A 16,281-nucleotide genomic window follows, 5' to 3' on the forward strand; every position below is an offset into this window, starting at 1 on the left:
AAGAAAATTAATAATCCATACAGAAGTCCTAAGAGAAAAGACATGAAGGGAATTAAATATTTTTGTTGTCAAAACATTAAAAACAAAAATACAAAATGTGCTATATTTAAATTAACTTTAATAAGAAGTACAAAAAGATAATGTTAAGCAATATTTTGCATGTGGTTAATAAATATTCTTCAACAGCAAGCAGTGACACATTCAAACATAAATCCAGTTATTTCTTTTACATTTTAGAAAAGTAACAATTTTCCCAGTTAAAACAAGGTCACAAATTACAGAATATTATAATCTTCTTTAATTATTTATAACTATGAAACCTACTAAATAAGTAAACTGTCACCCAGAAGATTTTATATGACATTGATGTTCAAGGTTAAGTATACTTACATTTATCATGCAGTTTTTTACTGTGCATATTTGATTGGTGTTTAATTTCAAAATTATTGGTTTCATCCTTCCCATTCCCTTATTTCTATTTAATATACTGGGAGTGCCTATTTTCCAAGTCCTATACATTTTCACACCTAAGTGACTCACTAAAGTAGATTTGTCATACAATGCATAAATGTTTTCTGACTCCAGCGCAGCTGAGAAATTGCAAACCATATATGAATCAGAGACCACATTATTTTTATTACCTTTTTTAATCAAGGGTAACAACATTTAATGTAATGCCTTCCATTAAAATTAAAGTGCCTTCAAATGTTTCCTAACAAAGTGACTATTTGGAGGGGAGAGGGTGAAGGGGTGCAGTTCAGGAACAGATTTTTTAACAGTTTATAGATACGGTGCATATGTATTCTAATAGATGTAAAGTACTACATTGCATTCCGTGCTATTGCTAAGCTACAGTAGCCTATAAACTGATAAATTCAGCCAAAATGAACCTCAAATAAAGAATATAAAAAACAGTTGATCCAAGTTAATATCTTTCCATTCAATATTTCCATCCATCCTCAATGGCATAGTTTGATGGATAAAGCATTGGAAAACAAATAAAACACTTCAACCTATTGAAGCTCACCCATTTTAATATCAGATGAATGAAAGCACTCATTTCAATCATTAAAAAACTTGAATATAGGCATAAGGACACACTCCAGAACACCTTATCAAGTGAAGTATTCACAACATTATGTAAAGAATTTGAAAGCAAAATAGAACTTTTAAATTATCCAACAATAAAAATATAATCATATATATTTATGTAGACTCTAACACTAGAGGAAGAGTATACATCATCTTGCATATTTTAAAGTATCCTCCAAATTCCTTTCTGTTAGTGTTATCACCTCATCCTAACTTATAGCACTTTCACAATATTAAAAGGCATTAATAAATATCAAGAAAGAAACAGACATGAAGTCCTGTAATTCAGTTTGGTTGACACTTCTTTTAAGGGCTTAAAGAACTGACAACCCATATCCAATGAGAACCCAGGTTAGGTGTACTCCTCTTCTGTAAAAGTCCTTACTGACTTCTTTGATAAAGACAAATATGATGACGATGTAAATCAGTTTTATTTTAAATTCAGTGCAAATTTTGCCCTGATCTCCATCAGAGATGTCAAGCCCTCGAAATGTATCCTCTTCCAGTAAGATATAATCACAGACTCCAAAAACACGAGTTAGAAGATTCACCTAGAAAGATCTGAATCTAGAAAATTAGGTGGTTTGAAGTAGAGAGGAGGGGGAAAAAAAAAACCAAAAACAACACCACCACCACATTTTATGTGATTAATATATGCCATATATTGTAACAAAGTTTTGAGATTTCAACTTCTACTAAAGAAGACTTAAACACCCTCACTGGTTCTCAGATTGTTGTAATTAATACCTGGATTTTGAAAATAATTAAAAGTTCTATTTGTTAGGGAATTTGGGTCATCTACAGAAATGAGGTGGAGGTTTCCTTGATGAAAAAGGAAAAAAAAAAAAGCTATTAAAGGGGTGTAAATTGAATTTATATTGCACTCTAAGAGCATTCTAGCAGGAGGTTCATCATGGCTGGGATGAGATGGAAGGAATCCTAACACTACTTTATAAAGAACCATTCACTTTACTCAAGGCTGAAGGGTGATCTGACTTTTACATAAATTCACATAATTATTTTAGCATTTAAATGTGTGTAAGATAAAAACTTTTTATGTGGTATGAAATTATACCACACTCAGAGAGCCTATTTGGGTATGTTTAGACATTTGTACAGTTATCAAACTGTGGTTTTTAAATGAAGCTATTTAACGTCCTGGGTTTATTTTAAAATGTTTTCTTCCTCTACTTTAAAACTCATTGCATGGCTTTATAGCTTTTAGCATTATGTGTCTGCACACAACTGGGCATAGATGATGATAGCTTCATATCCACACTGAAATAATCTTTCATGCAAATTTGTTAGGAGTGGTAACGTTCAGCAGCATAGACTTCATCTGTTTTGTGAAGGTCAAGGCAAAACCTGTGCACTACTAAGCTTTCACAACAGGAATGAGAGGTATGGAGGATGAGTGCTGACTCTGTGCTTAAGTGAAAGCCATGTGTTTTAAGAAAACAAAGTGTAGAATTAACAAAATTCTACTTAACTTCTGAACTACTTTCCTCCTTACACCCAAGATGTTTCAAGCAGCAGGAGACATGCAGCATTGCATGGTCTGTTTTCACAAAGCACTCAGCAGAGACCTCTCACTTTCAAAGGCACAACTCATGTCCCTCAAGTTCAGTAGAATTATACAAGTATTCCCACTTTATGTGCTCTAGAATTTACTGTCACACAACTCACATGTGGCTATGAAGGCTCAGAACTGAAGCTGAAACAAAAATACACATTACCTCCCTCAGTGACTTCTTCCTCAATGACTTCTTCCATATTCCACTCTCATGGTAATAAAGCCATTTGTGTGCTCTCTTTTCTCCTTTCTTCTCCCATACATCCCTACCTTCTCCCTGCTGCTTCTGGTCGATTTCATGCAGACAGGTTTTGGTCACTTTTGAAAAGTCTCATCACCCTGTACATTATCTGTAACCACTGGGAAGGGAAGGTCATTCAGTAAGGCTCCTGTTCGGGCTCTAGATGCTCTTTCCCAACACAGGCAAATTGGCTCCTTATTTAAGAATAATGTTCAATGGTATGAGTAGTCTCCCAAACTAAAGCTCATATCTCAGAACACCTACCATAACTTTTTTCTTTTCAAAGATGCTCAACAATGCAGCAGTTACAAGTTGAATTAGCTCACATATGACAGGCGGAAGTAATTTACTTGGCCACAGCATAATTGAGAAGTTTCAAAGCTACTCTTCTGTCATGAAGTCTCCAGCAGACAACTTTGGCTTACAAACTGTGCTGATTTCTACTTTTCATGCTGATTTATAAATTACTGTTAAATTAACTGACACATGCATCCAGAAGTATGCGCCCCAGTACTACACTGGAAACCTATTTCATAAATCTCATTTAGAATTATTGTAATTCAAATCTAGCTTTACCACAGTGTTTTATCTTTGTATTTATTTTATTAATTTCCAAAGTCATAAAATATGACACACTGATCCAAGAATAATGGGAGAAGTAAATTAGATTAATATGTCAACCAAAAAATTCACTGGCAGATTCCATGTGCAAGTCCTTGACAGAGAAGTGACTTGTATTTTCTCCCTCATACTCCCCACTTTAAGTATTTAAAACCTGCAAGATTTACTCAAATAATAGGAAAGCTCTACATATTTTGCATATAGATTTGTGACATTAGCTTTAAAATCCCAGACACAGATTCCATACTAAATGAAATGACACAGATTCCTTCTAAATGAAAATAAGGCCTAACTCTTGTATTCTGGTATTCCTTGCACAATGCTCCCATTCCCTTAAATTTTCACATTTATATTCATTTATCCAGTTGGTAGTCTTAAAAATTTGCAACTTATGTGTACCCAGTTGGGCCACGGTAAATGTTTCAGCAGGAAATAGTAAAGCATACTTCTTCTTCCCATAGAAGGAGATTGCTTTAATGTAGACCAACTAACTAAATTTTCTGGAGCATGTCCATTTAAAAGCTTTGCTAATGCCCAAAATAATTGCATGTAAATATTTAAAGTGTTTGGGTTTGGTATTTTTTTTCACTGAGTTTATATAGTAGGCCTACTTCTGTATATAAGTGGGCAATAGATGGAACTTTACCAGGTGATAAATGCCTGTTTTTTCTACCGACTCAAGCAAGTGTAGAGAAAAAGGTCAGTGAATGAAAAAGTAGTTGTACCCAATAAAAGCAGTAGCAGCAGGGCTGACTAACATGAGACAGCATCGGGCATCTTGTGCAAACTGAAGATACGCTTTTTTGCATGCAGCTCTTGAGTTACCCAGATGTTATTTTCCAGGGAAGTCTTTTTGGAGAAGACTTTACCATTAAAAACCCTTGAGGATGTCCCATTCTTGGAATAAGGATGCAAAATCCTTCCTTATCAGGTAATTCAACATGACTGAGCAGACTCATATTTGGCATGGGGAGAGTTCTGACTATACAGTGCTGTGCATGGAGAAATACACAACAGTTTCAACACTGTGAAGGGTTTGAGTACCTGGGATGTAGCCAAGGGTGAAACACAAACCTTTGTTTCTCATACCTCAGTCCAGTGAGGTTTGGAGAGTCCCTAGATCTTGCCAATATGAACAGAAGGTAAGAACTCTCACAAGGTCACAGGAAGGAGACCTCAGCCACAGAAAACATAATCAAGCTATTCAAGTTCAAGAGCATTTTAGCAGGGGCCTCCATTAAGCTATACAGTCAGAGCCCTTTGCCAAAAACAGAGCTAAAAGTGAAGGGATTTTTCTACAGTCCTAATATTTACAATTTTTTGTACATATGTACATATTTATATATTTATGCATAAGTGGACAATGTGATGTTGAAGGGAAAATTTATAATTTACAAATGAAACATTTTAAAAATGTGTGGTTATACCATGAAAAAACCCCTTTTTTTATTGCTTGCCTTCTAGCCTTTTGTTCATAATCACACTATTGCACACATCTCCATGTTACATGGAAGATCTACATTTACATATAAATATATATGAAAATAAGGATATTTTTATTTTAATGTTCTGAGTAAAGTGCTCATTTTTAAGCTACTGTTGATGAGAAAGTTTTAGTCTGACAGTTTAATTAGAGGGAATTCAAGGGATACACACCTTGCCCATGCTTCTCCCTTTCTTTTACACCTACTAAATGTCTTTATTCTACTGATGTCAACCCTGTCTTAACTATTAATTCTATTTATAATATGCATTTGTGACCTTGGCATCTATACTGTCACACAAAGTACAAAACAGAATCACATCAAAAGCAAAGAAAAAGCAAGAAAATAAAACAGCAAAAGAAAGCAGTGTTTCTCTTTGTTGTTTTTAGCACACTTCCATGTCTTAAGATACTCTTTTATTTGATTTTAGAAATATTTGTACAACTTTTTTTTAAACTCTGAACATATCTATTTTATGCACTATACTCAAGTTACTGTACAAAACTGCAATAAATGACACTATACGACTACATATGTCTCTACTAGAAGACATCATCATAAAGGTGTATCTTTTTTAAAGGTCAACTAATAACTGCTAATGTATGTGTGAATCAAAATATTTTTGATTGGCCAAGTCTACTAAAATCTAAATACAGTACACAATTATTATCTATGCTATGATTTACCAGGCCTTTAGGGGCATAAAGAATCTTTGCAAAGGCTCAGAAGAAAAACAATTTTACTGAAAGTATTAAATGCTCTTATAAAATTGCCAATGGCAGATCCAATTTTGTTATATTTGTGTATATGAAATACCATTGATGCCTACTGATGATGCATGACCTTTTATTAAAAAAATAACATTCAAATCTTAGCAAAATCATTTCTAGTATACAAAGTTGTTGTAAAGTTATGTCAGCGAAATGCAAAGTTGCAATTTACAAAAGCAGCAGTAAATTTTATTATATGGACATATTCCTGAACTTAAATCATGGTTCTTGTTTCCCTTGAAAACAGTGCTTCCTGGGACAAATACAGGTAAATATTTTAATGGCAGGCTTTAGGAAAGCATTAAGGAAAGAAAAAATAGTATATTACTGATAAATTTAAACCTGAAAAATTTCTGCATGATTCTATAAATCTGAAATAATTTAATTAAGAACAAAATCAAAAGTAATAATAATATTAATTTAAAAATCCAGCTTTGCTGAACCACACAATCCACCTTAGTAATATCAAGTAAGTAAAACAGTGAAAAAATAAGTATCTCACTAGCAGAAGTTGGTTGATGCTGAATTTGATTAACCCTTTTCCCTGAAATCAATTAGATTAATTTATTAACAACTTCCAAGGGGAAAGAGGTAAGAAACTTGTGGCTTTTGCCATATAGTTGTGTTTACTACCTCTTCAATCTAACTTGTATCCAGAATGTTTGTGAAGAGCAGAACTGTACGACCTCCGTACATGGTTATGTACATGGGTACTGCTATTGTATGAAAAAATTACACCTTTTTAAAAAAATCACTTTTTTAAATGACAGGTTTTTTCACTAAAGTAGAATTAGTCACTTTATAGAAAAATATTTTAACTTTAAATTAAAAAAATACTGCTCCTAAATAATTATGTAGGATCACATCTTTATCTCATTGTACGGAGAGAATATAATTCTGTATATTTGAATCCTAGTTTAACAGAAGTCCCCTGGGTTTAACTTTTAAAGAGCTGGCTGTATTTGCCATGGGTGCTCTCTGTTTACAGACCCATGAATTAACACTGTGTCCCTCCTTTGGAGACACACAGACAAGACATTTATATACACACTGTACATAATGGTTCACAGATTAGCAGTTATTAGTCGGACTGTACATGGTGAACAACCTATCTGATTAGAATGATGCTTGAAGTCCTCAGTGCAAGTCAGCTTTTAGGTTGATGGAGCAAAACCAAGTAAGACAGGCTCTCTGTTTAAATATGTGGCCCAATACACTAAATTAAAAGTACCAAATAAGACGGGAAACACTATTCTAGACATTCTGTCAATTTTGCTAACGCTGTTGAATGTCTTCTTTGCTTCTTGTGGTTTCGCTTCTGGTTTTGCCTTGTTGGGTTCTGCAGTTGTAGCACTCTTGGAGATGGTTGGTAGCACTGAGTCCTTGGTAATATTTGGAGCATAGTTGGCAACAGCCACTGCATAGGCATTGTTTTTCTTAATGACAGATGCTTTTTCTTTTTTCTATTGGAAAACAGCAGGAAGTTAAATATTTCATGTGTATTTGCCAGAATAGACTTAATAAAACATAATTTCAAAAGTAAGAGAAACAAGTAAGCACATTAAAAAAATATATCAGGCTGATAAATTCAGATATAAAGAAAAACATTTCCACCCTACCCAAAAAGAAGGTTGGGGTGACATAAGATTGCTCTTGCACCATCAAATACCCTACTGAAGTTACGTGAGGAAGTCTCTGTTACTGTGATGGTAAGCATAACTGGAAAAGAGTTGGCCTTTTTGTAGCGGCTTTGCATCTGTGTCGTTATGACAGAATTGCAAGTTCTTTACAACGTTTTCTGCAAAGATTGCGTGTCATTGTAGTAAAATTAAAATTAGGCCACCTTTCTCATGTAAAACTAGCATGACTATTATTTGGGCATGTCATAACATGCCACTAATAAAGAAATGAATTTCAGTTAAGGATATACATTTTTTAGATACTCTGGAGACTTGTGTTTACACATATATATATATACACAGACACACATATAGAGAGGTCAGGAAGAGATTGCAATTAAATGAAAGAAGGAATCCCAACGAATAGTTTTAGAACTGAGCTGAGATTTAACCCTAGAACTATTTGGTTTTGTCAATTATTGTTTTAAAAAATGCATAACAATGATTAAAACAGGACTAAGAAGTTAAGAACCAGCAGAAGATAAGAGGAGAGCGGGATGGAATTAATGTAATGAAGCTCAGAAAAGGGCAAGCCCTGCACCTGGGGAGAAATAAGATATGCACCAGTGCAGTTTGAGGTTAATGGGCTAGAAAGCAGCTTTGTAGAAAAGCCCAGGGAGTCCAAGTGGTCACCAAGTTGAACACAAACCAGCAGTGAGCCCTCAAAGGCCAACAGCCTCCTGGGCTGCATTACAGAGATTTGCCAGCCAGCCAAGGGAAGTGATCATTCCCCTCGACTCAGCTCTGGTGACGCACATCTGGAGTGCTGGATCTAGTTCTGTGCTGCCCAGTTCAAGAGAGACGTGGACATAATGAAACTAGTCTAGCGAAGGACCACGGAGATGATTTAAAGCCTGAAGCATCTGAAACATAAAACACCAAGAGAGCTGTGGCTGTTCAGCCTGGGAAAGAGAAAGCTCAGGGGGAGTCTTATCAATGTAGGTAAATATCTGAGAATAAAGAATATTACACTTTTCCCAGTGAAATCCAGCGGAAGGACAAGAGGCAATGAGCACAAAATGAAATACAGAATATTCCTCTTAAGTATTTAAAAACCTCCAATTCTTACTATGGGCATGACCTAGCACTTGCACAGGTTACCTAGAGAGGTTGTGGAATCTTCATCTTCGAAGATATTAAAAAAATATCTGGACAATGACCCTGAACAACCATACCTAGCTGACCCTGCTTGCACCAGGAGAGACAAATTTAATGATCTCCAGAGGTCGATTCCAGCTTCACCAATTCTGTGTTGTCATGGGGTTGTGTATGTTTTCAAAGAGCTAAAGTTCAGCCAGGGGCACTTCAATGAAGAGTCCACGTGCACACATGGGCACAGGGATGTATAGGGAATGAATACAAGCTTGGGGTTTCAGAGCAATACATAGGGTCACAGACTAGTTCTGCAATAAGATTGTAAATGTGTAAATTGATCCAGTGTTTTGCAGCAACTCCAGATTAAGGAATTTCTAATAACCTACAGGAAAGAATGGAAGGCAGTTTCTCAGGAAACAATAATATTTACATAAATATATATATAAAAATATAATATATATAATTTATATATAAAACATAATACAATAATATAATGTAATTTAAAATATATGTACATAAATTAGGGACAAGCAAATAAATATTAGATTTAGTCCATATATTCCACAAAATGCAGAACTAAGCAGATGAAGAAATAGTTAACTTCTGGATCATATATGAAATCATCAATTGTTGAATCGGTTTGTTTTGATTTTTAATCTGATGTAAGGAACACAAGTAAGGGAATTCTTGTGACATTTCTCATATAGTTGCATTTCAATTTTTTACTTCCACTGGGAGGCATCTATTCCATTTCCAATTTTGGTTTTAAATTGAATCCAATTTGATATTTGTCTGAGCCATCTAAAAATCTTGCTAAGATCTTCATGGTTAGATGTTGTGCCCAAAATACCTTGTCTTAGAAGGTGGTGTCACATAAAAAGAGAACCTGGGAATCAGTTGGGAATTCAGCATTGTTCCTTATTGGCTGAAGTGTGAAAAATAGTCGATCAAATATGTAGGGTTTTTTCCTGCACCTGCTTTCCTGTGAGGCCACTTCCATGTCAACAGCACTTAAACAAGAATTTCCATATAATGTGAACACAGACAACTGTCACTGAGGAAACATATTTCATTTTAATTGGTGAAGAGTAAGTCTGGCTTTAGGTGTACAGATGCATTCAGCTAAAAAAAAGAGCAAATTACCAAATCAAATTATGAGAGGGCCCCTTTAATTCATCTCTAAGTCTTTCCTTTCAGACACAATTAGTGTGTTTCTAAAAAGTACCTGTAACACCATTAATGAGACCTGGATAATAAAGCTGAACCATATTTTTTGTATGAGAAACTATGACTATGTTAAACGTTTCTCCTTTTGTTAAGTCAGTTTGAAGAAGGTAGAGAACGGGACATGTGGATGGTATATAAATCTTAGAATGCAATGGATATGATTGTCACTCCTAGAGAAGGAAAACTGCCTAGCTGTTAAACAGTTGCCACTCCTAAGATCATGAGACAACACTGTCGTACTTTAAAGGAATAACCAAAGGATGATCAGAGAGTTTGCAAGGGCTCCCTACATTATTACAATGCCAGGGGAATGTGCCAGTCTGAAAAGCTTCACTCACGACATGCTGATAAACTTGTCCTGATTTACCTCTAGCAGGAGGTAACAGATCCTGAAGTTATGGCTAGTTCATGCCCTTCCAGAAGTCACAAGGAATTATGAGGAATGAACATTTCTTCTAATCCTCCTTTATTATTAACTGAACATTTTGCTTCTTTATGCACTCAAAACTATGAGAAATCAGTTAATGAAACCTGTTTCTCATTTGCTACAATCATTTAGGAAGCAAATAAAATTCTATCCTATTTCAGGAAGAATCACAGAAATCTGTGTATTCCTCAGAAGACATTTATTTTAACTAGTAAAATCAAGGATTGAGATGGGAAAAAAAGGATAAAATATATTAGGTCAATCAAAACAAGTGAACTTTAATAATTATTCAGTATTATAATTCTAAACTGCAAATACACAAATTTAGGTGTGTCACCAGCTCATTCTGTTAGTGAAATGAGAAATTCTATCAGGATAAAACTTCACTCCATCATGGCTACACCATTATAAAGACTAGAAAATTAAGGTATGACTGTGTTTCTGTGTACTCAAAGCATCAATACATCACAGGTGAAGAATTTTGTACATCTGCTATCTGAAAGTGTTTTTAAAATTAATGTCACTATCATTAGGGATAAGTTTCAGAATACTGAAAATGTTCAGAAGTTCTAGATTTTATTATTCACAGTACTTACAGATATGATATTAATTTGTTTTTCTAAACCTTACATACCCTCAAAATTACTATACATTATATATTTCTGTATATTTTTCTTATTTCCAACTCATTTGAATTAAAAAAAAAAAGTGATCAACCAATATAATCTGGATTAAATTTTATGACTAACCAGATAAACAGTTGTATCTGAGGAGTCAAAAAACAAGACAGACAGTTCCCAAAATAAAAAAAAATAACGTTCTTGATAACTAAATCCAGATTAGTGAGACCAAATGAATGAGATTAATTACATAAGGGCAGATAGATTTCTGTTTGGGACAGAAAATACATCTACATTCTTTTGAATTAAAGCTTTTATTTTTTAATATATATATATATATATATAAATATTAAAACAATTTATTAGAGCTGATTTAGGTAATGGACTGGAAATAGGACTATTTCCTTAGGACTTACCTTATCATTCACAACACTTTTTCCATCCCAGGCCCATCCTCGTTTTGTGAAATAATTTACAGTTGCAAATTCAATTAATGCAGAGAACACAAATGCATAACAAACAGCAATAAACCAATCCATAGCTGTTGCATATGCTACTTTGGGGAGTGAATTTCGAGCACTGATGCTTAGTGTTGTCATTGTCAACACGGTTGTTACTCCTGCAAGGGGACAGAAAAACAGAACATCAACAATTTCACTTGGATTTTGAATGTTAGCAAAAACCAACCAAAAAATATTATGGTATGTTTTTGAAACACGATGCAATTTTTTTTTCTAAGTTGGTGACAAACATTGCTAATATTATATTAAATGCTTTATCTGGATTTTCTTGTGAAGTAATTTTAGTTCAATTTCTTATTTAACATCCCTTTTTTTTTTAATGAGCTGATGATTTTACTTACAGAAAAAATAAATTTTTAATCTGTCAGGGAAGGATAGGTTATTGTAAGGAAGAAAATTAATGATTTCTTCACAGATTCGTAATATTTAGCAACATTAGAGCAATAACGATTGATAGGTTAATGTTTGGTAGCTGGCTTCTCTGCAATGGCTGTAGTTCTGGCACCCATATTTACCAAAATTACCACACAAATACAGTCTTGTTATGAGATTTTTATTTACAGCAGCTGTCTTGCTAACCATTCAGTGACATACTCAAAGACATAAACAGGGTTAGTTCTCATTCAGGTAACACAGATTGTTTTCTAGAACAGCATTGATTTGAAATGACAGATTATTATAACTGTATTATGTGTCAGCAAATAAGAGTTGGTGATACAGGAAGACTGTTCATTCACTGTGGCAGTTTCTAAAAAAACTTTGCAATACTTTTTACATAATGAGGACTCGGTTAAAAAAAAAAAAAAAAAAAAAATCCCTCCCAAAAGAATCAGGAAGAAGAAATCAGGAAGAAGAAACATGGGAGGAAAGGAAGAGAAGACCTTTTTTCTGCATCAGATTTAGCAAGCAGAAATCCACAGCCATAAATACAGTCTCCATTCCTTAAGTAAATCAGTTCTCCCACCTCAGGCTGAATCACACTAAGACAAACAAAACTATTCCCTTTGTGGCACAACATTAAGTACGTCTCCAGAATTAAAAGCAACACAAAGTGATATACTTAGCACAGATCAGCAAACCTGCACTTCACTATGACAGGCAAAGGAGATGCCATGACAGAAATATTAGCAACAGCACATCACAGCTTCAACAAATACACACTCATCAAAGTGTTGTAGGAGGCTTCCCAAAAGAAAGTAAAGTCACTCTCCCTAAGCCAGATCTTCTGCTGTCAGCAATCTGTCACCTGGGTTCTGGGGGATCAACACAGCTCTGATTTTCCTTCTGCTAGAGAAGCAATTTTACCCACTGTGGGAAAGGGAAAAGAGGCAGCAATTGGGATCAACTGGGACCTCCTCATACTTCACAATTTTCATCCCTCCAGTAAAGAATATCCATCTCTGGAGGTGCTACAAAGGGTGACAGAGCAAAGCTAGTGCACTCAGCCTCAGCGTTTTCAAAGGTCTGTGCAGCAGGGAAAACAATGCACAGAAGCATCCTGCTGAGTCACACAGTATGGAGACCTTAGCAAACATAAATCTCAAATTGCTGTTTTTCAGCCTTCATAAATTAAAGAAGTGGATTTGGTGTGGAATTAGCCATTACAGCCTTGGCATTACTAGCTTATAGGGTGAAAAGGAAGCAGCTATCATACAGTACAGTATGAAAATCTGTAGACAAAATATATTTTGTAAATAATTTCATCTCTCCTAACACTTACAGAACATATGGCTTAATTATTTTCAGCACCTCAGGGAAAAGACAGCCTATCTTATATTTAAAATTATCATACGTAAATTTTAACACTGGACTTGATCTGCAAATAAATAATTTTAATTATACAGAAGTATCAGTAAAGTGAACGTTTCTCAGATATAAGGTGACCTTATCCACATGTAAATACATACAGTTGCTAAGGTACTGCTCAGTTTAAATCCCACTTTATAAAATAAATTAATCTTCTGGAAACCACATTGACTTCCTCAGAAATCTGATTTAAGATTTACTACTGACCTTTTCTAATCTCAGTTAAAACATTGTGAATTTAAATCTTGTTACCCCATGCTACCACTTGACAATTTCTCTAAAAAGTTCAGCAAGTTACACCACTCTGTGACCCAAATGTTAATCAAGCAGCACGCTGTCAGATCACTGCCAACATACTTTCATTTATTCCCTCATTCTGTAAATTCAGTGATGTTCAAGCTACCACAATTATTTAACCTGAATTTAATGGGAAAAAACTGGATAGAAAATTTAATCTGTAACATCTGTCACCATAGGATTCTCTAGTCCTTTTATATTACTATTATACTTCTGAGCAAAGGTGTATGATCTTGCACATTATAGTTAATTTGAAAAATCAGTTTTATCAAGTCTTTTTTATGAAAAAGGACTGAATGGAAACGACCCGCTTCCTTGCCACTGCTAAACCTGAGAGGATTGAAAAGTTATTAATGTGGAAGGACATGGTCAACTTGTAAAGCAAAACTCATTTATTTCACAAAGATTTAACTTAAAACCCCATAAAACCCTGATCAGATACACTGATCAGAACAAAACTGTTCCTCATTGCTTACCTAATTCATAACACTGGTGAACTAAAATTGGTATAAAAAACAGTGAGTAGATTGTAGCCCCTACAATGAAGTAGCCAAAAAATATTAAAAAGGCTATGTAAAGACTGCATGATATCTCACTATGATGTAGAAAAAACAGAGTTTACATACACATCAAAAGCTATCTTCTGTAGTCCAGCACCCAGCAGATGTGGCAACTGAAATGATGCCAGAAGAAATGTCATGTATTATTCGTAAGGGACCATGAGCAGTGATAAGTTTGTCTTTGAAAAAGATCCAAAAAATAAACCATTGACATTTCTTTTCTCCAATGAAGACCAAGCATTTTTAACTTAACAGAAAAGCATTTTTTACTTAACAGAAAACATCTTTACAAGGTTTGTTCTCAGCAGTGCATGCCTATAAAGCTAAATATCTTCAATTGCTACAGGTTTATCCATTTCAGACAAAACTGGAGCTATTTGATTGCCTGGGATGGTTTTGGGTTTTTTTAATGGTGCTGCTTTTGAAATGGCATTTGCTTGCTGGAGAGAGAAAATCCATTTCCAGAGCTGCAAATTCAACACTTTTCACCGGCACTAGACTTAGGTCTCTGGAAAATACCAGCTCTGTTATGCTTATAACAGTGGAAGGAGGTAACTTGAAAAACTAGAAATCTTTAACTATAAACAGAGTGGAAATTGGAGGAGATAACACATATATATTAAAGTTAAAATCTGTGCACACATTTGTGTGCAAAAGTCAGGGTACTCCTTGAAAGGGACAAATTTTTGGACCCTTATTTCACCTCTTGTGTATTAGCTAATTCTTCTAATCTGAACAGACTTTAGTCAACTAAACGTATCCTAGCCTTTTGTGCTAGAATGTGGACACTCCCTTTGAAAGGGAAAGGCCTAATTAATGTTACCAAAGGACAGATCTGTAATAAAGAGGTACTGTAGCTTTGCAAATACTTTGTACAAAATGTTTTAAATGTGCTCTATTTCCTATAATTTCAGGCTACTCCTCCCACTATTTTATCTTTTCATCACAGAAGTTTGCAAAGTTGCACATAATGATTGAAGAACATATCACAAAAGGATTGATAAATCACTTTTTTTTTTTTTTTAATTCAGGAAAATAATTTAATTCTTCTATTTTTTTAACAGCAATTGCCAATGTGTTTTGGTAATTAAATATCCCAACCTGGTCCAAAACCCAAACAGAGTCATAAAAACAAAAAACAGTAGAAAGATTGTTGACCATTTCAGAGATACAGATTACTACTTTATTTTGTCACTCCAAGACCAAATAGTTAGAAGTGTACACAAAAGCTCAAAAATTCTGTATGTAGCATATTAAAGTCCTACACCATAACATTTGGCTACGCACTCTGTTTGCTTTTATTTACTCAACATATATGTGTTACTGGAGAATGCAATACAAAAGGAGTGTACCATGATTTTGCTCAAACACCAGTAGGTAAGTCTGAATAACCACTGAGCGAAAGATTACAGAAGATAGCTCAGACACTGTCTACCCTTTTTACTAAAAGAACAACACAAACCAGCCTTTTAAAATAGCTTGAGGGGCAAGAACCATAACAAAATTTATTTCCAGAAAAACTGGATTCAATCAGTTGGATTCAAGTTGGGTAAGCTATGTATCCATATGGTGAAGTAGGCACCATGTTACCCTGGTTTTTCTGAGTTTTTTATAACCTTTTGAATTTTCATAAAATGGAGTCACATCTTTAGTTACTGTACAATATTATGAGCAGTTTCTACCTTTTTCCCACATATGAACATAAACAAATCCTTTGTTTTTCATTCTCTGTCCTTTGTTTGCATATTCTAACTGAAAACAATTGTAACTGACAGTTGGTCTATCCACTGAGGCTGAGGGGTGTTTAACCCCAGAAGCCAATCTTTAGCCAGACCCACAAATGTATAAGAAGTAAGAAATTAAACAAGGAGGTCTCTCCCGTCCTGACTCAGCCTGAGCTGGCACGGAGGAACCTCTATGCCCTGCGAAATTTTCTCGTCTACGTGTGATTGCTTTGCGTGTCTCGGTGACAGCACCATGCTGTTTCACTGTATCAATACTAAGCAGTGGAACACAATTCCCCATCGAGCAACAAGACAAGCTTATTCCCAAAGTGTTATCCACCACAGCTCTGGCAAAACTTGCATGCATTTATGCCATGGGATATGAACTAGTGTCTTCATACATCACTGAGTAGAGGAGACATTAGTTTGTTTGCAGCCAGCTCAGCCTCTTACTCGGGGCTAGTTTTCCACTACCCACTGTCTATCACTATATTATTATATCTAAATTTAGCAGAAATTCCCAAGTAAAAAATTATAAACAGAA

The 16,281-nt window shown here is 34.7% G+C and overlaps 1 protein-coding gene across 1 annotated transcript in view; it reads right to left on the reverse strand.

The window, feature by feature from the left end:
- Positions 1–101: 101 nt before the first annotated feature.
- The window catches only part of GABRA2 (gamma-aminobutyric acid type A receptor subunit alpha2), a 65,446-nt gene continuing 49,266 nt past the window's right edge, over positions 102–16,281 (reverse strand). Inside the window, exons 9-10 of the mRNA XM_040063992.2 lie at positions 11,246–11,448; positions 102–7,244 (exon numbers count right to left, since the gene is read on the reverse strand). Of these exons, the coding sequence (XP_039919926.1) occupies positions 6,936–7,244; positions 11,246–11,448 (512 nt within the window). The 3' untranslated portion in view covers positions 102–6,935. The remainder of the gene's footprint in view (positions 7,245–11,245; positions 11,449–16,281) is intronic.

The sequence above is a fragment of the Hirundo rustica genome, chromosome 5, assembly GCF_015227805.2.
Source record: "Hirundo rustica isolate bHirRus1 chromosome 5, bHirRus1.pri.v3, whole genome shotgun sequence".
In the NCBI taxonomy this organism is placed as follows: domain Eukaryota; kingdom Metazoa; phylum Chordata; class Aves; order Passeriformes; family Hirundinidae; genus Hirundo; species Hirundo rustica.